The sequence below is a fragment of the Monodelphis domestica genome, chromosome 1 (genome assembly GCF_027887165.1).
Source record: "Monodelphis domestica isolate mMonDom1 chromosome 1, mMonDom1.pri, whole genome shotgun sequence".
In the NCBI taxonomy this organism is placed as follows: Eukaryota; Metazoa; Chordata; class Mammalia; order Didelphimorphia; family Didelphidae; genus Monodelphis; species Monodelphis domestica.
In genome coordinates this window covers 152,299,106-152,324,244 of record NC_077227.1, presented here as the reverse complement: position 1 = coordinate 152,324,244, position 25,139 = coordinate 152,299,106, and the positions used below count along the sequence as shown (strand labels likewise).

General features: G+C 37.4%; 1 protein-coding gene across 15 annotated transcripts in view; it reads right to left on the bottom strand.

The window, feature by feature from the left end:
* The window catches only part of TLN2 (talin 2), a 596,702-nt gene that overhangs the window by 159,669 nt on the left and 411,894 nt on the right, over positions 1-25,139 (bottom strand). For all 15 annotated transcript variants that reach the window (XM_056808077.1, XM_056808019.1, XM_056808054.1 and 12 more), the window contains 7 exons: positions 23,923-24,051; positions 22,519-22,632; positions 19,939-20,052; positions 14,881-15,015; positions 13,742-13,870; positions 9,795-9,897; positions 1,450-1,658 (listed from right to left, as the gene is read on the bottom strand). In XM_056808077.1, the coding sequence (XP_056664055.1) occupies positions 1,450-1,658; positions 9,795-9,897; positions 13,742-13,870; positions 14,881-15,015; positions 19,939-20,052; positions 22,519-22,632; positions 23,923-24,051 (933 nt within the window). The remainder of the gene's footprint in view (positions 1-1,449; positions 1,659-9,794; positions 9,898-13,741; positions 13,871-14,880; positions 15,016-19,938; positions 20,053-22,518; positions 22,633-23,922; positions 24,052-25,139) is intronic.

The following is a 25,139-nucleotide window of genomic DNA, read 5'->3' as shown; positions in this document are numbered from 1 at the left end:
GAGGGAAGGAAGGAAGGAAGGAAGGAAGGAAGGAAGGAAGGAAGGAAGGAAGGAAGGAAGGAAGGAAGGAAGGAAGGAAGGAAGGAAGGAAGGAAGGAAGGAAGGAAGGAAGGAAGGAAGGAAGGAAGGAAGGAAGGAAGGAAGAAAGGAAGGAAGAAAGAAAGAAAGAAAGAAAGAAAGAAAGAAAGAAAGAAAGAAAGAAAGAAAGAAAGAAAGAAAGAAAGAAAGAAAGAAAGAAAGAAAGAAAGAAAGAAAGAAAGAAAGAAAGAAAGAAAGAAAGAAAGAATGAATACTGGCTTTGGGGTGAGAATACCTGGGGTCATAGTCATCTGATTGAATCTTAATGCCTGTGTGAATGTGGGCTACTCAATGAACCTCCTTAAGCCTTTTTTCCTCATCAGTAAAATGAGTGGGGGTCAGGCTTGTTGGGCTTCAGTATTCCTTCTAGCTCTTAGTTTTATGCCAAGAATATAGAGTGGTTAAATTGCCAAGGGTCATGTAGTTAGTATGGTAGGTTAAAGTCAGAGGCCCCAAGTTTTTCAGCAAATATTTCAGAGGATTTTAGGCCTTTTCAAATGACTTTTTTTTGGGGAGGGGGACAAACTAAACTTTTCTAACTGGCTCTAGAAATAGGTGAAGTAAAATTCTAGGTCTATAAAGAGGAATAACTTTTAAAATGTTTTCTTTTTAAACCCTTAGCATCTGTATCAATACTGTATATTGGTTAATCCCATCTTCACAGGTCCAAGATACAAAAGTAGTAAGGACAAGGCAATAGGGGGTTAAATGACTTGCCCAGGGCCATATAACTAGAAAGTATCTGAGGACACATTTGAACTTAGGACCTTCCCATCTTTAGACCAGATTCTCAATCCACCAAGCCGCCTAGATGCCCCCTTAAAATGGCTTTTAAAATTCATTTTAAATTCAGAGTTAAAAAAAAAAAGATTCCTGTATATGAAGGTATTTGTCTTTTAAGGCATTAAATTTTTAAAAAAAGAATTTGTTACCCTAAAAGTCCCAGGTGTCTCCCTCCCTTTCCTCCCCACACTTGAGAAGGCACCATTTAACAAACAGATATATGTAGATACAAAACGAGTTCTTGTTTGTTTCTATTTATCAATTCTTTCTCTGAAGGTGGACATCATAAGGCTCTGAGGGGCTATAACATGCATTTTTGAACCTTGTTTTCTGGTATATAAATGCTTTATGTTGCTTTTGCACATCAATGTCCAGCCCACATGGTACAGTGAACTAAGTGAGACAGAATATATCACAAAGGGTTCACAGGATTTAGAGATATCTGGAAATTTAACCTATAGTGAGGTTGCTTACTGGGTAGGGAGAGTAATAGATGAGTTTAATGAAGTCAGAAGAAAGTATGCCAAGTAAAAGACTCCCAAGTTGTCCCCATTTATGGTATACATAAATCCTACCCTTTGGGCCCACCTGAGCTAGTCTCTGTTGACTTTCTGCATCTCCAGGGGCGATCAGGGCCTGCTTAGCCTCTTGAATGAGCATGGCTGAGCCCTCCATCACATCTCGGGCTGAATCCAACATAGCATGGGCTGCCACAGGATCATTGGTGGATGCTGCTACTCCTCGAGCGGCCTGGGCCAGCGTTTTCAGAGCCTGTGCTGTCTCTCTTGCAGCTACCCCTTAAAGGAAAAATCCCCCAGACTGTCTGTTAGAATACTGTATATAGCCAGTATTTAAATCCAGAATGAGCAACAAAATTATGATGGGGCATAATGATTATTTACACTAGCGAGAGCAGAAAGAGACTTCTTATAGTCACTGGAGGAAAAAAAAAAACATTTCTTTAGAGCTCCTGAAAGAGGGGTCTTTCTGCTGTAAGTAGGAAATGAGTTAAAAAAAAAAAAGGACTACATGGTACTGGTTCAAGGGCTTATATTGCATTAGATGCTATTACTAAGGATGCTGGAATTAGCCAAGAGGAATTAAAGTGGAGAATATGGCGACAGAGTCCTCCTACTGGTTCAAAGTCTCATTTTACTTCTACCCTGAAAAGTGTGCCCACACAGATTTTTAGCAAGATGATGTGGAGAGTCTGGATCATAAAACTGACCCACCATCTTCTCCGAGTTTCCACTGAACAGATCAATTGTTTGAGGCTCATGAAGGTGAAACCTGCAAAATTGGGGTCTGGGTATTGATCCATTACGAGGAGGTATGATGTTGCCTGGATGGGTGTGAGATGCTGGAAGTGGCAGTGAGGCTGGGGAATGAGGTTGGTACAGGGAATATATCCTATGGCAGGCAGGGTACACTTAAGAGTCCACTCAAGCAAGCAAGCAAGAATCCATAGCTCATTTGGAGGCCAACAAATAAGACATACAAAGAGGTGGATGTACTCACACACTTGGCTCACTTGGGATGATACTACCAGTTTTGGAGTCTAAAGAAATTGGGTTCAAGTTCTATTGCTATTATTTACTATCTGTAAAGTTCTAAGTCCTTTAACCTCTTACAGTGAACCAATTTTTTAATCTTCAAAACACATAACAATATTTTCACTAACATCCAGGGTGGTTATGAAGCAAGTTTTTTCTAAATCTTAAAGGAGGACACAAATGAATAATTGTTCAGTCATTTTAGTTGTGACCAACTATTTGTGACCCTATTTGGGGTTTTCTTGGCAAAGATAATGGAGTGGTTTTGTCATTTACTTCTCTAGCTTATTTTACAGATAAGGAAACTGAGGTAAAGAGGTCAAATGATTTGACCAGACATGCACATCTAACAAGTGTCTAAGGTCAGATTTGAACTTACAAGGTTGAATTTTCCTGATTCTAGGCCTGGGACTCTATCCACTGTAGCACCTAGCTGCCTATTAAAGTCAATCATTTTTCAGTTGTATCTGATTCTTTGTGGTTCCATTTGTGGTTTTCTTGGCAAAGAGTATGCTTAAAGGGCTGGTCATATCCATTTTGAGCTCATTTTACATATGTGAACCTGAGGTGAACAGCATTAAGTGACTAGCTCAGGATCACACAGCTAGGAAGTGTCTGAGACTGGATTTGCACTTGGGAAGATGGGCTGTCCTTAATTTAAACCCATCACTTTATCCACTGAGCCACCTAAAAGCTATTAATGGCATTACCAAGGTATGAATTTACTTCCAGATTTTTGCCAATAGGAGACAGGAATGTAGCAAAATAAATAAAATGCTCTGTGAGAAACATGCTACCAAATGCCTAGGGAGCCCAGACCTGTCCATATGGTAGCTCATTCTGGGTTGGCATGCACCAGTATACTGGCCTGCACCAGTACACTGCCCCTCCACTGCTGAGTTTATTCAGCAGTGCTGGTGGACACAGGCAGGAAAAATGGAGGGTTCTGATAGGTCAACTTTCACCTCATTCTTCATTGAACTGGCTTCTACTTCAGTGGTCCACCACAAGCTCCAAATCATCCTTCCTATTTCTAACCTCCTTTATGAGTTGTCTTTCCCCTTTAGACTGATAGTTCCTTCAGGGCAGGCATTGCTTTTGTATATATTTGTAACTTCAAATTTTAATATGATGCCCAGTACATAATAACATTTCATAAATACTTTATCTCTATTTATATATCTATCCATCTGTCCATCCATCCATCCACCTACCTATCCATCCATTCATCCATCTATCCATTTATCCATCCATCTATCCAGCCAGCCAGCCATCTATTCATCTACCGATCCATCTATCATCCATCTATCTATCTATCTATCTATCTATCTATCTATCTATCTATCTAACCATTCATCTATCCATCTATCTATCTATCTATCTATCTATCTATCTATCTATCTATCTATCTATCTAACCATTCATCTATCTATCTATCTATCTATCTATCTATCTAACCATTCATCTATCTATCTATCTATCTATCTATCTATCTATCTATCTATCTATCTATCTATCTATTCATCCATCCACCCATCCACCCACCCATCTATCTATCTATCTATCTATCTATCTATCTATCTATCTATCTATCTATCTAACCATTCATCTATCCATCTATCTATCTATCTATCTATCTATCTATCTATCTATCTATCTATCTATCTAACCATTCATCTATCTATCTATCTATCTATCTATCTATCTATCTATCTATCTATCTATCTATCTATCTATTCATCCATCCACCCATCCACCCACCCATCCATCCATCTATCTATCTATCTATCTATCTATCTATCTATCTATCTATCTATCTATCTATCTATTCATTCATCCACCCATCCACCCACCCATCCATCCATCTATCTATCTATCTATCTATCTATCTATCTATCTATCTATCTATCTATCTATCTATCTATCCATGTATTTCTGCATGTATGTATCTATTTCTATACTTTGTGTATCCTTGATGATGTCCTAGGACTTATGACAGTTCTCTCAAGGCCTTTGAAATTCACTACTATTCCCTGCTTAACCTATTTCCTTATTTCTTTCTCAATGAAAGCAGACTCTTTGGCCTTGATTCCAATTTATCCTCTGAAGACACTGAGTCCTTTATCACCAACACCTTTAGGTCCAGATGATAAATATGACAATATTCACATGGCAAAACCAAGACACGAATTGGCAAAAGGCTAGAGGACTCTATACGTGTCCTATTGGAACTCATACAGAAGAAAAAGACATAAAAACTCTGAAAGGTTTCATAGCCTTCAACTCTAACATTCATGTGATGATTTTCAGAAGGTTCACAGTTAAACTCTGTATCTACAACAGGGAAACATTTTGGCTTAGCTTGAGCAGTCAGTAGGTGGTCCCTTCATTTCAGAATGAGAGGCAATAGGACAATAAAGAGACCCGAAGAGATTCAAAAATGCAAATGAGACAGTGTTGTTGTATCTCGGGCTGGCTAATCTGTAAATATTTGGGAAATGACACAGCTGGGATATAGTTCTGTCACCTAATGAATGCAAATTACAGTGATTTCAATCCCTACTTTATCATATGGCATGCTTCAAGCATAGTTTATGTAGTCTGGAGCACTTTTAAACAAAACTAAATTTTTTTAAGAAGAAAAAATTGTTGATGAAAAAGTCACAAGAAAATGTGCAAAAGTAAGTGAGGTCAATGTGAATAAGAAAGATAAAAGTTGAATGGAATGGTCAGTGATCTCAGACCTAAGCTTGTTGTTTATTATAGTAATACTTGGAGAGGAATGAGAAGGCTTGGCTTTAGCTCCAGATCTGCCACTAATCAAAAATGTGAATTAGGACAAATGAGATAGTCTCTCTGGACTTCAGTTTCCTCATCTATAAAATGAGAATTAAACTAGATGACCTCTATGGTTCCATACGTTATTATTAGAAAGTAAAGTTAGGTGTCACAGTGGAGAGCAGACTGGGTGCTATCAGGAATAAATCAGGTAAAAGCTGAGCTCAAATTTTGCCTCAGACACTTCCTAGCTATGTGACTCTGGGCAAGTCATGGAACTGTTTGCCTCAGGTTCTTTCTCTGTAAAATGATTTGGAGAAACGGCAAGTCACTCCAGATTCTTTGCCAAGAAAATGCCAAAATGAACTCACAAAAAGCTGCAATGACTAAAAGAGCTGAAAAATAACAAGGCTCTTTGAGAGTAGAGATCTCTTTATTCTTCCCATATGTATCTCCAGAATCTACAAGAGTGCCTGAGTGAATGTTTAATAAATGCTTACTGATTGATTGATTCCTGCTCAAAATTCTATCTTTTCTTTATCTCCCTTCTTACTTATCACTTATGGTCTAGAATCCAACCTGCTTTTATACATGGAGGACACCACTCTTGTTATAGGAAGCCTAAAGAAGCATTTATATTGAGGTTCATTTGGTGAAATATTTTTCCAAGTCATCTTGAACTGGAAAATTGCCTCATCCAATCTCTTTGTTGGTTCTGTTACTCTAGAATTCATTTTGAGGTGTTCTTTTAACATTTTTTGGATGAGAATTTGGAATTACTTAGGGATTCCTTCCCTCTAATCCACCATCTTGTCTCTCTTTGTAAAACATATTTTTACAGAAGAGGACAATATCCAGAAAAGCAATAATAAGAAATCAAGTCAATAAAGAGGAAGCATACAAGAAGAAGCAAATTTCAAAGGTTTAAAAATGTTCATCTGAAATAATTTCTGCTCAGGATTCCCTCTGAAACTCATAGGGCTTGGGGATCTCTATGGCAATGACTCAGTTTCCAAGAAAAAGGAACCCATTAATAATAAAGGCATGGATGGAGCAAGGCCAAAAAGGTCCACTGAAAAGACCTGGTGAAAATCTAATGTTGTACACGGTCAAATTTGCAATAAAAGCCTAAATGGTGATCAGCACGGGGCAGGCTTAAAAAGCAAAACAAAACAAGTCTGAGTTGTATTGCCAGGATTGAGATTGGGAAAGAACTGCAAAGGGATTTTTTAAAACTACAAAAAAGCATTTGAAGCCATAAATTACTTCAGCAGCTCCCTCACCATCTGGATCCTAAATTATGTTCAATAGCAGTGTCTGGAAAATATGCACCAGTGAGATTAAATACAGAAGAAACCTCTTATAATGGTTGGTCTTTATTACAGGGACTTCTTTATCCTGGAAGTTAAAATCACCTCTGGACAAATACAACTACATAAGTAAAAATCAACTATTACATGATTAGACTGGGGGTGGGGGGAAGATTTAAAATGATCTCAAAATCATTTTTAAATGAATCCCATAATAGCAGGATACTGCTACTGGTGAAAACTTTATACACACAAAAAACTATAAATCTGATATTATTTGAGATAGTAAAGGTAACTTTAGTATGACAAAAAAAATCATCTCATCGTTTTTCTGTTCATTCATTCATTTTCTGAGCATTTGCCATTTGAAAATATGACAATATCCTATTTCAATAATTTTATTTCCTAGTAGGCATAGGGATAAAGAGAAAGCCTATAGCAGCACAGTCGCCATGAATTCCATTGGTATTGCCTTTGCATACTCAATTTATTAGGCACCTATGCTAGATACTGAGCCACAGTTTGTTAGGCCTACAGCTTTACTGAAAATTCTATAATGAAGATAGAAAAGAAGCTTTGAATTGTAGAGGTAGAATATTGCCAAAAGTCTAAGATGTGTCTGTGTGGATTACAAAAGAAGCCCCCTCCCCAAAATGTATACATGCACAAATACACACACACGCCACAAAAAAGATGGCACCTTTTGTCTGAGGTGCTCTTTTAGGGAAGGCAAGTTTTTTAAAAAGCATCACCAGAGAGAGAAAGTAGTAATTAAGAAATGGAATAAGACCTTAAGAATTACAGTTAAAGAAGATAACAGTAAACATTTTTTTAACTATAATAATGATAATGTACATTTTTTCACAAAAAGGGAAACAACTGCTAATTTTATTTTGAGCAGATGGATGGCACCACTCCTGGAGTCAGGAAGATTCATCTTCCTAAGTTCAAATCCAGTCTCAGGCACTTCCTAGCTGTGTGACCCTAGACAAGTCACTTAATTCTGCCTTAGTTTCCTCATTAATAAAATGAACTAGAGAAGAAAATAGCAAACAACTTTAGTGTTTTTGGTAAGAAAACCCCAAATGGGCCACAAAGAGATAGACATAACTGAAACAGAATAAACAGCAACAACAATGATTTTATTTCACAGATAATGAAACTGAGTTTCAGCAGAGCTAAGTGACTTGCTCAGGATCACACAGAATTTAACTGTTAGGATAGTGTTTGACCCCCATTCTCCCAAATCTAAGTCCGGTGATTATTCTACTACTCCTTATTACCTTTTCCAAATAACTACAGAAAGCAAATAAACAGAAATTTTATGCAGCACAAGACAGTGATAAATGGTGTTCATAAAGATCCTTGAACAACATAAAATCCTGAAATACTGTGAGTCATAAAGTCAGAGTAAAATTAAGTTTTATAGTTTTTCTGTTATAAAAATTTTTTTATTCTAATTCTTGGAAATTTAGTTACCCATGTATGATATATCTATGCTAATTCTCTATACACTAGAGTATTCAATCAGCCAGAATATTCCAATATTTCTCTTGGATGGGCAAATCACCAGTGGACCAGAAAGCCTTTAGTAAGTGCTAAATATATGTAAGCTGTTACATTTGGCACTGCAGAAAAGACAAAAATGAAATTATTCCTGCTCTCAAGTAGCTTATATTCTAATAAAGGAGACAACATGCAACCAAGGCACAAGCAATTAATGTATAAGCATTTGTTTTCTCATTTTTCTAATTCACTTGCATCACATGGACCATTATCTATATAAATGTATAGGCAAGCACTTGATTGCTAAAGAATTTATAAACCACACCAATTCTTAAGTCAAAGAATAACAAATAACTAAAAAAAAATCACACATTAATCAAATATGAAAACACACAGTAGCAGTACTATTGATTCTTTGCTTTTAATAACAAAGAAAATAGGTTGGTTTGCTTTTTAAAATCAGTGTGAAAAGATTCGACTGACCCTTTTTCAGTTTGTTTTCTTTCTCAAGAAATATATTTGAGGAGGCAGCTGGGTAGCTCAGTGGATTGAGAGCCAGGCCTAGAGATGGGAGGTCCTAGGTTCAAATCTGGCCTCAGACACGTCCTATCTGTGTGACCCTGGGCAAGTCACTTAACCCCCATTGCCTATATATATATATATATATATATATATACACATACACACATAACATATGTATATATAATATAATATGTGTATATACTACACATATATGTATATAATATATGTATATATAATATAATAAAAAGAATAATAAAAAGAAATATATTTGAAATGTATTATTTATTTTGAATATTCTTGTCTTTTAAAATTTTGAGTTCCAAATGCTTTCCCTCTTTCTTATTTCATTCTATCACTCACTTGACAAGACAAGAAATGATATTCACTTTCTTTTTAAATAATGAAAAACAGATGGTATAAACTTAATGCCCTAATTCCCAGATCTATGGCTTACATGTTACAAAAATAATTTTATTTAGATCTGAAACTAGGGCTAGAAGCAAAGAGAGAATGAGAGAACTTAAAAAAAAAACAACCAAAGAAGACAGATGACTACTACCTTTCCACAGAATTAATTACTCTATGTGCTTTGCATTCCTTTAAGAAATGGCTGAATATGCTACATGATAAGCAATTTAAATAAAATGAGAGAAAAAAAATAAAAGTGAGGTGGGGCTCCTAACTACTGAAATGACGTACATTTCTATGGTTTTAGTCCCAGGAAGCAAAATTCTGTCAAAAAATAATTTGGAGACATTTTCTTTTCTTTTCTTAAAAAAAAAAATCCTTACCTTCCTTCATAAAAATCTATACTATGTATTGGTGCTAAGGCAGAAAAATGGTAAGAGCTAGGCAATGGGGGTTAAGTGTTTTGCTTAGAGTTATACAGGTAGGGAGTATCTAGGGCCAGATTTGAACCTGGGACCTCCAGTCTCCAGTCTCCAGTCCTGGCTCTTTATGCACTGACCTATCTGTCTGTTTTAGGAGACATTTTCCACATACTGACTAGGTTGTGCCATCCCAGAAGTTCTTACATTTCAGTAACTAATCTAGCTCCTCCTCTAATGACCAATTTCTCTCTATTATAGTCCAAGAGACATGGATCTCTTACCGCCACCATGAGAGGATCAAAAAAAGAAAAAGGCACTCAACAGGTAGGAGTGTTCTTCACACGGCTTCTGGATATCAGAAATAAAATATTTCTCTGTTCATTGCTGGCTGTGGCTTTCATATATGGTGCCATGAATAAGGAAGCAGCACCTACCTGTGTAGTGTTCATTGCCTTGTGCAGCGCAAGTCAGCAGCTGGGCCATTGAAGATCCAACAGCTTTGGAGGTACTTCCCAGGTCCTGAGCACATTTTTCGAGCTAAAAAAGTAGATAAAGGGGAATATCATTTTAAGGAAATGAAAAAACACCACTAAATTTATTTAAAAAAAAATAACACGGGACCATGTCTTGGTGATTTCAACCCAAGTTATTTTATTTATGTTATTTAAAAAAATCTTACTTTCTCTCCTGGTTCCAAGTCTAAGACAGAAGGGTAAGGGCTAGGCAGACAGGATTAAGTGACTTATCCTTGTCTGAGGCCAGACTTGAGTTAAGGAACTCCTGGATTTGAGGTCAGGCACTATCCATGGTGCTAGCTAGCTGCCCCTACCTGAGTTATTAATAGAGAGACAGCAAGGCATAGAGTGTGGTACACTGCTCTTGGAAGCAGAGATGGAGGCTTCTTAGCTGGTGGCCACAGGCTAGTCACTCAACGGCTCCTCATTCATAAAATGGGGCTAATAATTCCTTATTATATCTGTGTCAAAGGGTGGCTGAGATGAAAGTGTTCTGTAAATCACGATGTACTATATAAATTTATTTTTAATGATAATAATGACTCTTTTGGAAGCTATTTTGGAATATCCATGGCAAATCCTTAGAATGAATCAAAGAATCTCATCAACTAGGTGGGCAGAAGGGTTTCTCCTCTACTTCATTTGGATGAAAGGTCTTTGAAAATGTTTAACTTCATCATTCTATTTCCATGAAAGGAGAATCTGGGGATGACCGTAAAATGATGGGAATGGAATTCCTCTAAAAATGTGCTCATCTAGGGTAGCAGTAGCTGGGAATGGCGACTATTACTAGCAAGGCAAGGATCAAGGACAACCCCAAGGAACTCTTGACAAAAAAGGCTATCCATGGCCATAGGAAAAAAACCTGACAGAATATAGATGGAAGCCCATTCTTCACTTTATTTCCTCCTTGAATTTTCTTTAGTATAAGTGTATGTCTTCTTTCATTCCATGATAAACATGGGCAAAGGTATTGAAATAATAACACATGTACAACCTATATCATATTACCTACTATCTTGGGGAGGGAGAAGGGTCAAGGGCAAAGAAGAGAAGATGGATTGCAAAATGTCAGAAAATTATTATTAAAAATCGAGTTGACATAAAAAATTGAAATTAAAATTAAAAAACAAAAAATAAAAAAAAGTCCTCAGGATACTGTAAACTCCCTGAAGACAACAGTTATTTTATTCTTATTTATCATTAGTAGCTAATACATTGTTCTACATATTAAGTAGATGCTTCATTAATGTTGATTTTCCATCTAAAGCAATTCATCTGATTTTGATTGTGATCACTGGACTAGCTGTTACTTCAAAGCAAAATACACATAACCAGGATAAATTACCTCATTAAAGAAATCTTCAAATGACCAAGTGAGTGCCATTGTTTGAATGAATAACTTAAAAGCATTATCAGGCTGTGTTAACATTGAACAAAGACCCTTAAATACAATGTTGTGTTTTTCTTCTCCTTTTAAAATAATTGCTACAATGCTCACTTTGGCAGCACATATACTAAAATAATTGCTACATCCTACTTAGGACAATGAATCTGGAGCTAAAGGACTGGGGTTCGAATATCATTTATTACTTGGTGACCTTGGGCATATCACCTCTCTGGGAAACAGAGTTTCTTCAACTATACAAGGGGAGAGAGGTTGGAATGGATGGTTTTTTAAGATCTTTTGGGGCTAAATCTATATTAGGGATAGGGCTAAGGACTGGATCTGTGATTTCATTGATACACAGAACCTCTGTTTGAAGAAACACCTTTTCCCAATGCAGGTCAACATCTTTTGTATAATTCATTAATTAATCAGAGTTGCCTAGAACACTGAGAAGTTTTGCCTCTTCCCCAGGGTCACTTAGCCAGTATGTGTAAGAGGTGGACCTTGGACGCAGTGAGGTCTTCTTGGTTTAAGGCTGCTTCTCTTTTCCCTATGATACAGCGCCTCTCCTAAATCTGTAATCCTAGGAATATTGAAGCAAAAGCAGCACTTCTAGGTTCAAGATCTGTCTAGATGAATCTGAACAAAAAAATTAATTTTAGCAGCAACAGCAGAAATAAATGCTTCCATTCTGGAAATGCTTGCCAGTAATTCATACATTTCTAGATAAAAATATAAAGTTGCAACTGAGATGCATCCACATTGTAAAAGGTTTGCTGCATTCAGAAAATGTCAGTAGAAACTGAGATGGAATGTGCCTGAGGGCATTCAAAGGCTTTCAGACTATTTTGAGCACAGGCAACTTCATTTATAGGAATACACAATGGGATATCCCAGGCTGGAAATGTTCACTTATCTATTCACCCAGCAGCAGCAGCAATAGGAAAGAATGCTGTTTAGATGCTTTACATTATCAGTATCTATGTAAATTGAGAAAGACAGCTTGGCACAATATATATGGTCAAGTAAATTTTTACCAGAGTTAAACCCTGACAGAAATCACCTTGCACTATCAGGAATTCAATTATATGATGGGCCAAAACATATTCTTAGCAGAAATAATAATATCACATTACATATGGATGGGGTGTTCATCCGTCCCTTCTTCTGAAGCTTTGCAATATGGGAAGATAGAACAGGTATTGTAATTTTAGAAATAAAGTGGCTGTCGAAAGGCTGTGGCACGGCCAAGGTCATTATATCTAATTACTGGCAAAGCCAGGAAGAAAACTGATCTTCCAGTTATTGGTCATAGGATTACAGATTCAGAGTAAGAAGGGATCATGGAGGTTACCAATTCTAACTGAATGGTATTGATTACTGATGGAAACTTAAGTTCAAGATGTTAAACCATTTGCCCAGTTTTACAAATGCAGTAAATGACAGAGACCTAATACAAACGCAGGGCTTCTTGACACCAAGTCCATTGATTTTTTTTTGGTGGATTTTTGATCAATGATCATGGTGATTATTAATAATCTATTTATCAGATCAATTTATTAGATTAATAATCTATTTTATCTATATTAATCTATTTAATTAATAATCTATCTCTTCAGAATGCTGTCATTAAAAAATCCCTTACCTTCTCTCTTAGAATTGATACTAAATATTAGTTCCAAGGCAGACAAGAAGTAAGGATTAGGAAATTGGGTTAAATGACTTGCTCAGGGTCATATAGCTTGGAAGTGTCTGAGATCACATTTGAATTGAGTACTACCACCTGCCTGCCCCAATGCTGCCATTGGTGTACTATCAACCCTTTTACTCTAATACAGAAAGTTTGTCACTAAAACCTAATTTCTCAAATGTAGCATGCCTAATGCATGTTATTTCTTAAAACAAATTTTTATTAATACCTTTTGCTTTTATAACATCTACTTTCATCCACCTGTCTCTTTCCTCTCTCTTACCAGAGAATAATCCCTTATAACAACAGTTCAGAAAAGCTAATCAACATATGGGAAAAGTCAGATATTATACGCGGTGCTCTACACATTACAGTTGCCTCTGCAAAGAATTTTAGGGGAGGAAATATGAATGTTAATAATTTACCTTCCAATATCTCTTTTAAGAAAGAGATGAGACCCTTCTCTGCCAAACTATGCTGCTAGGAAATAAGCACAGAAGAAGCAGCTAGCTATTCTGGGAAGGAGGCCTCACCATTGTTTTTTAGCTTTCTGCTGCAGTGGGTTGAGTCCAAGTCTACACATCCCAGATATTTCTGAAAACAGGGTCTTTGTGACCAACAGTGAATCTGAACTGAAACCCAAAACACCAATAGATCCCTCCAAAGCTATAACAAAAGCCCATACTGTTTTCTCACAAGAACTATTCATTTGCAACTTTATTCCTTTCCTCTAGGAACAATAACAACAAAAAAATCACTTCTGATCATCCCTCGGTCCCTTCTTACAGTTTCTCCAGGGAGTGGTTTTAGCTGGCTCTCCACAGCTGCCATTTTGGCGTCCTGTAGTTCATTTTTGAGAGTCTGTACAGTGTTCAAAGCAGAGTCAATTTCCATTGGGCCACAAGCTTCATGGGCCTAGCCAGGACAGAGGAAAGCAAAGCAAGAAACATTTACATACATATAAGGAATCACTGACCCTTGGGGAGAAAGAGCATCTTGTGGCTCTAAAAGATCCAGAAAAGAAAGCTCTAGCCACCAGAGTGCTTGGCACTGTCAAACTGTTCAACATCAGAAACTGTCAGTGGAAATGACATTTAAGAAGAGGCATGACCATTTGTACCTTGAGGACCAAGGAACTTTCAATGTGACTTGCAGCTGAAATCTTTCATATATGTTGTTTTTCCCATTAGAGTGTGAGCTCCTTGAGAGCAGGGGCTGTTTTCCTTTTTCTTTTTATCCTCAGAGCTTTTTTTTTAACATAATAAATGTATGCACAAGGTTTTTTACATAATAAACACTTTATAAATGCTTTATTCATCCATCCATCCATCCATCCATCCATCCATCCATCCATCCATCCATCCATCAACTCGATTCAAGAGAGAAACATTTTATTTACCAAGGCAGATATTCTAGTGCAAGCCTTTAAACCATTTATATAGACAAAGCTAGCAGAAATAACACAGGACAATAAAATGACTCAAAAGATTTGCTATTAGTTTAACAGATTGTCATGCAGAAAATATACAGAAGAGAGGCTTACATGTCATAGGGACTAACGAATACCAAATTTTCTAATGCCATTTTAAATGATACAAAACAATCTTTGAGGAATTAGCAAAGACCATAATATATCCGATTTTACAAATATCTGAACCAACCAGAGGATGAGGAGAGAGGCAAGGTGTACATCCCTAAAAATGTACATACTCCCTTACCCCAAATCATATGAAATGAATATGACACAGCATCAAATGTGATAATGGGAAAAAAATAAATGAAAAGACAAATCATAATCTATTAATGGAGGTTTCTAAAGAGTTTTCAAAACACATGCTGAAATAACCACTCTCATTTTAAACAATACCAGCAAGTTAACTATTTTTTAGCTCTTTTCGGTACTAATAGATTTTAAACTGACTTACTTTTTGGGAGGCAGTTCTCAGCTCCGCTAGGCTGGTAGCAAGGTTCTTGGCACATTGGCTAAGCTGCATCGCCGCAGCCTGGTCACTGACAGTAGGCACCGCGGCTTTGGCAGAAGCCACCATTTTGCTTCCGGGCTAGATATGAGCAAAAAGCAATCAAATAATGTATTGTGTGGTCATATATGTCTTCATTCAGAGACCCAAAATATATTTCTTCCTTGCTCCTCTAATCTGTTTACATTTTGCCCTTTTATATCTAAGTCATGTATGCACTTGTAGCTTCTTTTGGTATTTGGTGTGAGGTACTTCTATAAACCTAATTTCTGCCATATTGCTTTTTCCAGCTGAGAAATGGTAAACCAGTTTCAGTCCTAGAATAGGGAACACATGACTCCATTTACCAATTCTGACTCAAACTGGCAGCATGACTTTAGGTGAGTCACTTAACTTCTAATTCCTCTAGAAATCATCCTAAACCTATAAGCTTGAGAAGAGCTACTAATCAATATTAGTGGAAGGAATTTCCTTTACCAAGAAGTCACAGATCTGGAACAAAAAATAACCCCAAAATAAAAAAAGGGACATTTAAAAATGAATTAATATTAATTATTATTTTGCCTTAATTAATATGTTGCCTTTTTTGGTTAGTTTTTCTAGACCTGTGATTTCAATGGACTTGCTTTTGATATAGTTGATATTGTCTAATGACTCTTCCCATCATTCTTTTCTTTAATGCCAATTTGACATCCTCATCTATCCTATCAAGGAGCTGTAGTTTTAAGTTCCAGATGTGGTATGCCTTAAGAAGAATATAATGCATACACCCATGAATATATGTGTACTCAACATATGCATGAACACACACATATACAGCCAGGTTGGTTCTTGGATGATGAATTTTTTGGCCACCTTTGTGCAGGAAACATCCACATGGAAGGCAATGCATACAGATCTATATGTGTCTATAGCAATAGAAAGGGAAGAGACACGATCCCAGTTGAGATCTGTAAAGGACAGGTTCAAAAAAGGTTGTGGTAGTTTGGGAAAGGAAGGGAATATTCATCTGTATAATACCTATTTACGTTCCAGGCATTGTGAATTTTACAATTATTTACTTAGCCCTGGAAACAACTCTGCATAGTAGGTGCTATTGTTATCCCCATTTTACAGTTGAGGAAAACAAGGTAAAAGAGACTAAATGACTTGCCTAGGGTCACACAGCTAGTAAGTGTTTGAGGGTGTATTTGAATTTTGGAATGAGAAAATCTCAATGGTGTGCCTGTACTCCCCACAGGTTCTCTACAAAGAATTTGGGCAACAGAAATGGTACTCAGAATGCCTGAATTCAGATCATTAAGAGTGCTAATGAAATTGGCAAAACCACAGAAATGGTGCAGGAGAAGAACCTCTCCACACCCCAAACCCCTATGTCTGCCACCATGTTAACAGGGATTAAGAAGTAATCCCACGATACAATAATCAAAGGTCTTTTTCCTTCAAGAAACAGATGCACAAATAAAATGCACTGAGAAACTGGCAAGAACTGGGGTAATGACTCCCCTAAGAAAATGGCATATTTTCAGAGAGGCAAGTTGGCATGGTAGATGGAAAGCAGGTCTTGAAGCCAGAGAGATCTGGGTTCAAGGGTCATCTCTGTTACATACTAGTTATATTGCCCTGACCAGGGAATCTAGGCCATTTTCTAAGACTATAAGATGCAGAGAAAGTGTCAATCTGCACTGCTAGAAGGAACGCCTTCAACCAATGAAATCATAGAATCAGCCCTTATACCAATCTTTAACAATTAGACTGTCATTCATTGTATAGACCTCCTAATAATGAATAAGCATACAATGTGGTTCTAAGGAAGAAAATGAGTTCTAATACTTTCTTTGCATCATATGCTTCTCAAAAGAACTGGAGAGAGTTGACTGCTTTTCCCTCCTTGTAGGAGAGAATCAGCATATCTTTGGAAGAGAAACAAAGACTTGAGTCTCATGTACAGCTTTTGACTGACTTCTTTAAGAGCTCTGAAATCTAGCTCTCTTCCACTTCTAATTGAAAGTAATAATCAGTGTAAGGCAGCTCATCAAGATTTCCAATTTATCCCATTCTCTCCCTTACTCTTTAAGGAAAGAAAAAATCTAAGAAACAGTTCAAGTCTTTAAAGAAAAATGGATTATCATGTGTATTTGCCCCAAGGGATTTTGATATATATTTTAGCATCCTGCTTTGACAAGCTCAATCTATCTCCACTGAAAATGGAAAAAATAATGTCTTTGGAGTCTGACTCAACCACAAAACATTTGTTGAAGCTGCAGGAGGCATTCTAATTTCCCTCTTTAAAATCAAATGAAATTAATGCATTGCTGGTGGAGTTGTGAATTGATCCAACCATTCTGGAGGACAATTTGGAACTATGCCCAAAGGGTGATAAAAGACTGCCTGCCCTTTGATCCAGCCATAGCACTGCTGGGCTTGTACCCCAAAGAGATAATAAAGAAAAAGACTTGTACAAAAATATTTATAGCCACACTCTTTGTGGTGGCAAAAAAAGTGGAAAATGAGGGGATGTCCCTCAATTGAGGAATGGCTGAACAAATTGTGGTATATGTTGGTGATGGAATACTATTGTGCTAAAAGGAACAATAAAGTAGAGGAATTCCATGGAGACTGGAACAACCTCCAGGAAGTGATGCAGAGTGAGAGGAGCAGAACCAGGAGAACATTGTACACAGAGACGGATACACTGTGGCACAATCGAATGTAATGGACTTCTCCGTTAGTGGCAATGCAATGATCCAGGACAATTCTGAGGGACTGATGAGAAAGAACACTATCCACATCCAGACAAAGAACTGTGGGAGTAGAAACACAGAAGAAAAACAACTTCTTGATCACATGGGTCGATGGGGATATGACTGGGGATAGAGACTCTAAATGATTCACTCTAGTGAAAATATCAATAATATGGACATAGGTCTTGTTCAATGACACATGTAAAACCCATGGAATTGCGCATTGGTTACAGGAGAGGGATCGGAGGAGGGGAGGGAAAGAACATGAATTATGTAACCATGGAAAAATTCTCTTAATTAATCAATTAAATACAAAATAAAATAAAATAAAATAAAATGAAGAGGAAAAGGACCCAGATACACAAAAATATTTATAGTGGCTCCTTTTGTGGTGGTAAAAAATTAGAATCTGCAAGGAGGAGAGGGGCAGGTGGCATCCCATCAACTGTGATTCATCTGGACATTAAGATATATGAATGTGATGGGATGCTACTGTGCTATGAGAAATGGTAAAGGATTTCTCTTTCCTTGAGAAACCTAGGAAAACTTGTGAACCAATGAACTGAGGCAAAGTAAAGTGAGAAGAGCCAGGAGAGCAATTTATACAGTAACAGCAATAAAGACCAGCAGCTCTGGAAGACTTAGGAACTCTGATCAACACAATGCCCAATCAAAATTCCCAAAGATTCAAGATCAAACATGCTACTGTGGATGAGAGGATTATAGACTGCATTGCAAGGACTTGGTCTGTAAAAACACCAGGAAGAATGAGGATGGAATTCTGTTGTCAATGGGGGATGAGGCTAGAACCTCTAGCCAAGAAAAACAGATCAGCAGTTGGAGAGAGGGTTCTTCTCTCTTTTGAACTTGAAGAGAGAGGAGAATCTTGCTGAGCTCAATCTGTTGGGGCCCTTCATTTATCTGAAGAAAATTAGATTAGCCATCTATTCCTCAGTAGTGGATAAAGACTTTTTCCCTGTGGAGAACAGAAGAGACTATCCACTCAAGAAGATTTTCAATTGAAGGCCTGACTCTACAAATCATCAGGGTCTTAGGTTCCCAGACCTAAGCCCTCAACCTCTGAGGGGAATTTAGGTTAAAATAGCCATTAGGGATTTCTAAATAATCCAAAGAACAAATAGATCTTATTAATCCAGAAGAAACTGAACATCTTATTCATCTAATGTGCTAAGAGGGTCAAGATGATATCTATCAAGGGAAGAAACCAGAAACCAGAGACTGAAGGGGATTTCCTCCTTACCTCTCAGCTCTGGACTTTAATCAAATCTCTCCCCTTCCCTTGTGTAGTCTTACCTAAGAGTAATGCTTTCTTTGATCTGTCCCCTCTCTCTCCTAGACCTTTCAACTTTGGTTCCTGACTCCCTGCTAGTACACTACCCAGCTCCTGATAGAGAGGTGATAGACTCAGTACAGTTTGAGATATATTTCAATATGTATTATGAATCTATCTGAACAATTCTATAAAACAATGTATCTATCTAAATATATTTATATATTCTTTTATTAATTCAGTTCTGGACAAGATATGGTGAAAGCTCACCTCTTAGCATCCAGCACCCAGGGAATAGAGTACAAGGGTCTGTATAAATATAATATATTTAAAGATACATATAATATAAATAATAGACAATATTCTGTATAAATATCTGTATATATCTATATATATTTATATGTAGGTATCTATCTAAATGCATAACTATAAATATATTTATAGATAGGTATCTATCTAAATGTATTTCTTTATATATATATATATATATACACATACATACACAGATAAATTTTACATGGTCATTACAGGAACTTATTTTGCTTGACTATACATTTGAATCTAAGATTTTGTTTTTCTTTCTTCTTTTTTTTAACCCTTATCTTCCATTTCAGAATAATAACAACAATAATAATACTGTGTATTAGTTCCAAGGCAGAAGAGTGGTAAGGGCTAGGCAACAGGGCTTAAGTGAATTTCCCAGAGTCACACAGCTAGGAATTGTCTAAGACCAGATTTGAACCTTGGACCTCTTATCTCTAGGCCTGGCTCTCAATCCATCAAATTCCCTAACTTCCCCCTTTTATGCTTTCTTATTAGGGGATGGGGAGGAGGAGAGGGAGAGAAGAGAAGCAGATCTGAAAATAAGATAAATTTTAATTTAAAAAATGTATCTTTCAGAAAGAATGGAAATACATGAATGTAAGGAGGCTCTGTGTGTCTTCAGATGGGTCGGTCACTCTTACTTACCTGTAGGAAGTTCTGGCTGGAGATAATGAGAGCTAGCTGAGCACTGAGATCTTCTGCTTGAGCTTGACTTCCCCGTACCCCCTGGACCAGCTGAGGAATATGATCAGCCACTGCCTGTGGGACGCAAGGGAAAATACAATTAAGCACCTCTGAGTAATCTGGGGAATGTAATTATTTTGAATTATCCAGAGTGAGTAGGAAAATAACCTAGTATGAGGTTTTTCTTGCATGTGAAATCCATTTATATGATCTCTTTGGTAGGCAAAGACCTGCCCTTAGAAAACATATTTGACCTGAGAAGGCTAAATAAATACAGGCATATATATATATATATATATATACACACACACTCTCTCACTCTCTCTGTCTCTCTCTCTGTGTCTGTCTGTCTGTCTGTCTGTCTGTCTGTCTGTCTGTCTGTCTCTCATGTTAAGCTTCTCCCTGACAGATGCTACTATAAGGTTGTAAGAGGTAACAGTGAGCTCACAGAATCTGGGCTTTCAACTAAACATGAATGTATGCAAAAGCAACTTGGAATGAATGACTTTCACATAATTTGGCCATTTGGAGTCCATGCCACTTGCCTTCCAGCTATATTCTTCATTCCTCCCACCAGGACCTTGTACTCCATCTCCTGGATGCCGAGAGATGAGCTTTCACCGTATCTTGTCCAGAAATGAACCTTCAAGTCTCTTCTTGGCCATCTGTCCTACACACTCCCTTCTCACTCCCCACTTTCTTCACCTGCTTTATGTATTGTGTTTCCCTATTAGAATTGTTTTTATTTGTATTTTAAGCACTTAGCACAATGCCTGGCACCTTGTAAGCATTTAACAAATCTGTTATCAATTATTCATTCACTCACACTGGACCTAAACCAAGATTTAAGTATAACTTAGGGCCAAAAGGCCGTCAAATAGACCCATTGATTAGTCCAGAGCCAGAAAGGCCATCCATTTGGAGGGAGTGGTGGTGAATACTATTAAAAGTCAGGACTACCTGGTTCTCACACACAAGCCGTCACCACTTGGCTCACACCTGATGTGTCTCTTTCGTGAATTAGACAGTTGAGACTGTTGTGCTTCCTTTTTTCTCAACTTCGAGGAATTTATTTCATTTCCCCAAATATGAAAGACTCCCCAAAGGTGGCGAGAATCAGAATTCTGTGTCTAAAGAAGTCTGTCATCCACACACCGCTTGGCATAATTACTTCCAAAGAACTTAACCCCCTGGCTTTGCCTTAAGTAATGAGCCCTTTGAAGTCCAAGTCCTGCTCACCAATCTCATGACATTTTGCTCTTTAACCAGGTCTTGAAAGCTATAACTCCGTGGGTTTTGTCGTTAGCCTCCACCTGGTAAATTATAAGCCTTCCATTTTTTCTGGAAGCTATGTTGACTGGCTTTTTATTTGTTACTCTTTTCTTTTTTATAAGGGTGTCTTTTCTTCTAGAAGTCTATTAACTTGATTTTCATGCACCTCCTGAGAAGTGGAAATGCCCATTTCCATACCCCGTTGGGTTCCTTATTGCCTGACAGGCCCTGCAGCCACTAAACTCGGGAGGAGAACAGCAGCTCAAACAATGGTACAAGCTCACACACAGCAGTGCTCTCCCATATGGCAGCAGCAGCCTCCACATAAAAGCAGTGTGAGAAGACTGCGTCAGAAATTGCCTGCCTCATGCTTCTCAGAGCTTTTCCACGGATGAGCTGAGTTCTCTATAGAACTAACAAGGGGGGGATTTGGAATTCTGGCCCTGCTTTCAGAGAGCCGGGGGGGGGGGCAATAACCAATTTCTTCCAAAGATAAATTTGTTTCCAAGATGGTGGTAGTCTCCCCCACACCCTGGGTATAAATGATTTCACAGATGTCATTTGAGGAGGTGGGACAAAGTGAGTTCAAGTTAAACAAAAACACGCACCATGCTTCTTCCATGATTAATTTTTTAAAAAGTGCTTGGAAGGGGCTCTGGTCAACCATGTAGGAGACAGATATCCGAGAAATGGCCACACAATGGCATTTGAGAGATCAGATGATGTTCGGTCCTTCGGAGGGGCCCAAGCTCATCGGGGCATAGTTAGCTGAAGACGGAGCCTCATAAAAAAATGAGACAGAAAGGCTCCGACAGACAAGTCCAAAGGAAAGTGGAGCTGAGGCCAAGTGGGACTGAGTGGCTTAAGGTGTGGGTTCAGGCAGCCAATGGGGCAGAGGGCAAAGCATAAAATGAAACACTATTATGATGTGTAAAGGAGGAATGAGAAGGCTCTTTAGAAATTCAATGGTTTATGACTGTTTCATGGTGCTAAGATGGCTGGGCCACTGAATGCCTTTGATTTTTTGCATCTTTCACAAAAGAGGAGAACGTAAATCCAGGACATAGGAGAGAAAGCACTAGGAAAAAAATGAAAAAACAAGTACTGACAAAAAGCAGACTCAGGGACACCTGGAAAATGTGAGCCATTGTGAATTGGATTAGTGGGCCTGAATGATATCCATTAACTAAATTAGCAAGGCACTTAGAGTGATAACACTCTTAGTATCATCCACAATAGACAGCATACTCTGTCAGTCTGGATACTTACCTTGCAGCTCTGGACAAGTTGCTGGTGTGCCGCCGGGTTCTTGTTGGAAACAGCCGCATTCTGGGATGCTGCAATTGTCTGAGTAGCAGCAGCTGCAGCCTGTTTCGCTGCAACCTTGAGAGGAGGAATGGAGATGGAAAGATTTATTTATTATTTTAAGATTTAGTTTTTGTTTCCACGTAAAGCAGTTCAGTCCCTGCTATACATGGAAGAATGAAGATGTACTATATCTACTATAAAACAGATTTTGAATCACTGCTGATTTTTAACACTGACCCTTAAAGACTCAAGTCCTTGGAACAGTTGCTTAGTTAGTTTGTTATTAGAAGTAGTATTTTCCCTTTGTCTTTTTTTGTAAAGGGACAAGGAACAATCACACCCCCTGATAGTACTGAGTGGCACAAAGAGAGATTCCCTTAAAAAATAATAATAGTAATAATAAAACCATAACATAACACCTTCCATGCAGATCTCTAGGGTAAGTGCAAATACTTCATGCTTAGTTTTCCCCCTAAGGATAACTCAATAATACTTTCTCTGTATGAAACGCCTTGACAGAAGAAACGATGAAACTATGGCATTAAAAAACTATAATTTTGGTGCAATTTCCTATTTATTTCATAAATAAAAAGGCTACTTTCAAGCCTGGTACATTTTTACATAGAGATTTTGATGAATTAAATCTCAAAGCTAGTAATTAAAAGAGATCAGGATAAGAATGCTTGCATGTGTAAGGGATTTTTTGGTATAAGGACCTGGTTTGTATATAACATTATATATGTATGCAAAAAAATACACACATACATTCTTTTTTTCTATTCCACAGTGGACAGATTAAATAAAATTTGAAATACATCTCTACATAGGAGAATGATACATTTTAATTGTGATAAGAATTTACTAAAATTCCCCTTAATTTTAAAATTGTTCTTCATTCCCTTTTCTAGTCAATTCCCCCATTTCTTATGATCCAAGCAAAGACCAATCAAATACTCATGGCATTTTATCTACCAATCCCTCCTCTCATAATTAGCTACCAAAATTCATAACCTAGATAACCAATTTCCTGGAAAAAACCAACCTCCCACAGCAATGGAACTGCTTCTGATATTAAAGAACCTAACTGTCTATTTGATTTGGTCAACTGAGAAGATAGCTTGAGAACTTACTTTAATCCTACCTTCAGAGTTTGCACATACCTGAAGTCCTTTTCTATTTCAAAAGAATCAGTTTATTTGATATGAATTCTCTGTAACTAATCATTCTGCCAATGGTGAAATAATTGACTTGGCTTTACTCATCATAAAGGTGTGCTACAGATATGGTTACTTGTACAAGAGCCTATTTCACCTAAAAAGTGGATATATCAAGAAGGAAAAGAAGAAAAAAGGCCCCTTTTCTGACCTCTAACCGGTTGACAATTTTTTTCTTTATAGCATTCTGAGCTGCTGCATTGGTTGCAACTCGGAGTCCTTCTGCAGCTTCCCTCAATCTCTGCTGTTGATCTTCATTTTCTGGATTAGCAGCAGCACCCTGTAAGGGTGAAAATAAGGATTTCAAGAGATCCATGGCATTTGGTTTTGCCTTCAAGTGTTCTTTCATCTAACTGTGTCCTGAATATGGGTAGGCAAAGGTGACTTCCACAAGTGATACCTTTAAGATCAAGAGACTTCCTTTTGTCACTGAAAATATTTGCAAAGGATGTTTCAAACATGCTTTGTTAAGCTCTGAAAATCAAGGTATGATCATTAAACTCTTAAGGGTTAGAATCAAAAGTGTCTGAAAGACTACTATGTGGATGAAGAATAGAACATGTTCTGCTAATCCCATAGGGCTAAACTATGATCCACAGGTGGAAATTATAGGAAGACAGACGTTGGCTCAATATAGGTAAAAAATAAAATAAAATAGAGCTAACAAAAAGTAAGTGTGTCTGTCTTAGGAGGTGGTGATGAATTCTCCATCCCTGGAGGTCTATAAGCATTGTCTTCATGCTTTAAGTAAGAGTTGGATTTGGCCTCTGCAATCCTTTTCAAAGGTGTCATTTTATGATCCTTTTTTAAATTCTTCTGTGATCCATGTAAGTTACCACAGGACCAGAATTATAATGCTTAAAATAAATTGAGGACAATAAAAAAATCACTTAGAGTAGTTTCATGTTTTAAAACTGAAAATATGATTCACCACCTTAGTAAACCAAACTGTGAATCATCCCTATGTGCCCTTTACTGTCAAGATACACCTATGGGAAACTCAAGGAACAGGTGAGAGATAACAGAAACTCTGAAAGACTTGTCAAGGAATTCTGTTAAGATGAGTGTTTTGTTAGAAACCATATTTCTGGTTTTGAGGGCAAAGAAATAACAGAGATGAAAGGCAGTTCCTCTTCAGTGCATTAGGAAAAGAAATAATAAGATGCTTTGAAGAAGCTCCAAGGGGAAGGAAGCAAAGGGTCATTTCCATATACTTCACCTCCATACTTTAAAAATTTATATGTTCCTGGCATTTTTGGGGTGATGTTTCATTTCAGTTCAAGGCTTAGGAGTCTAGGTAGATTTTTATGAAGTGGAGAGGGTTTGTGAAGTGGGTAAAGGTGGAAGGAATAGAAATGTAATTTTTAA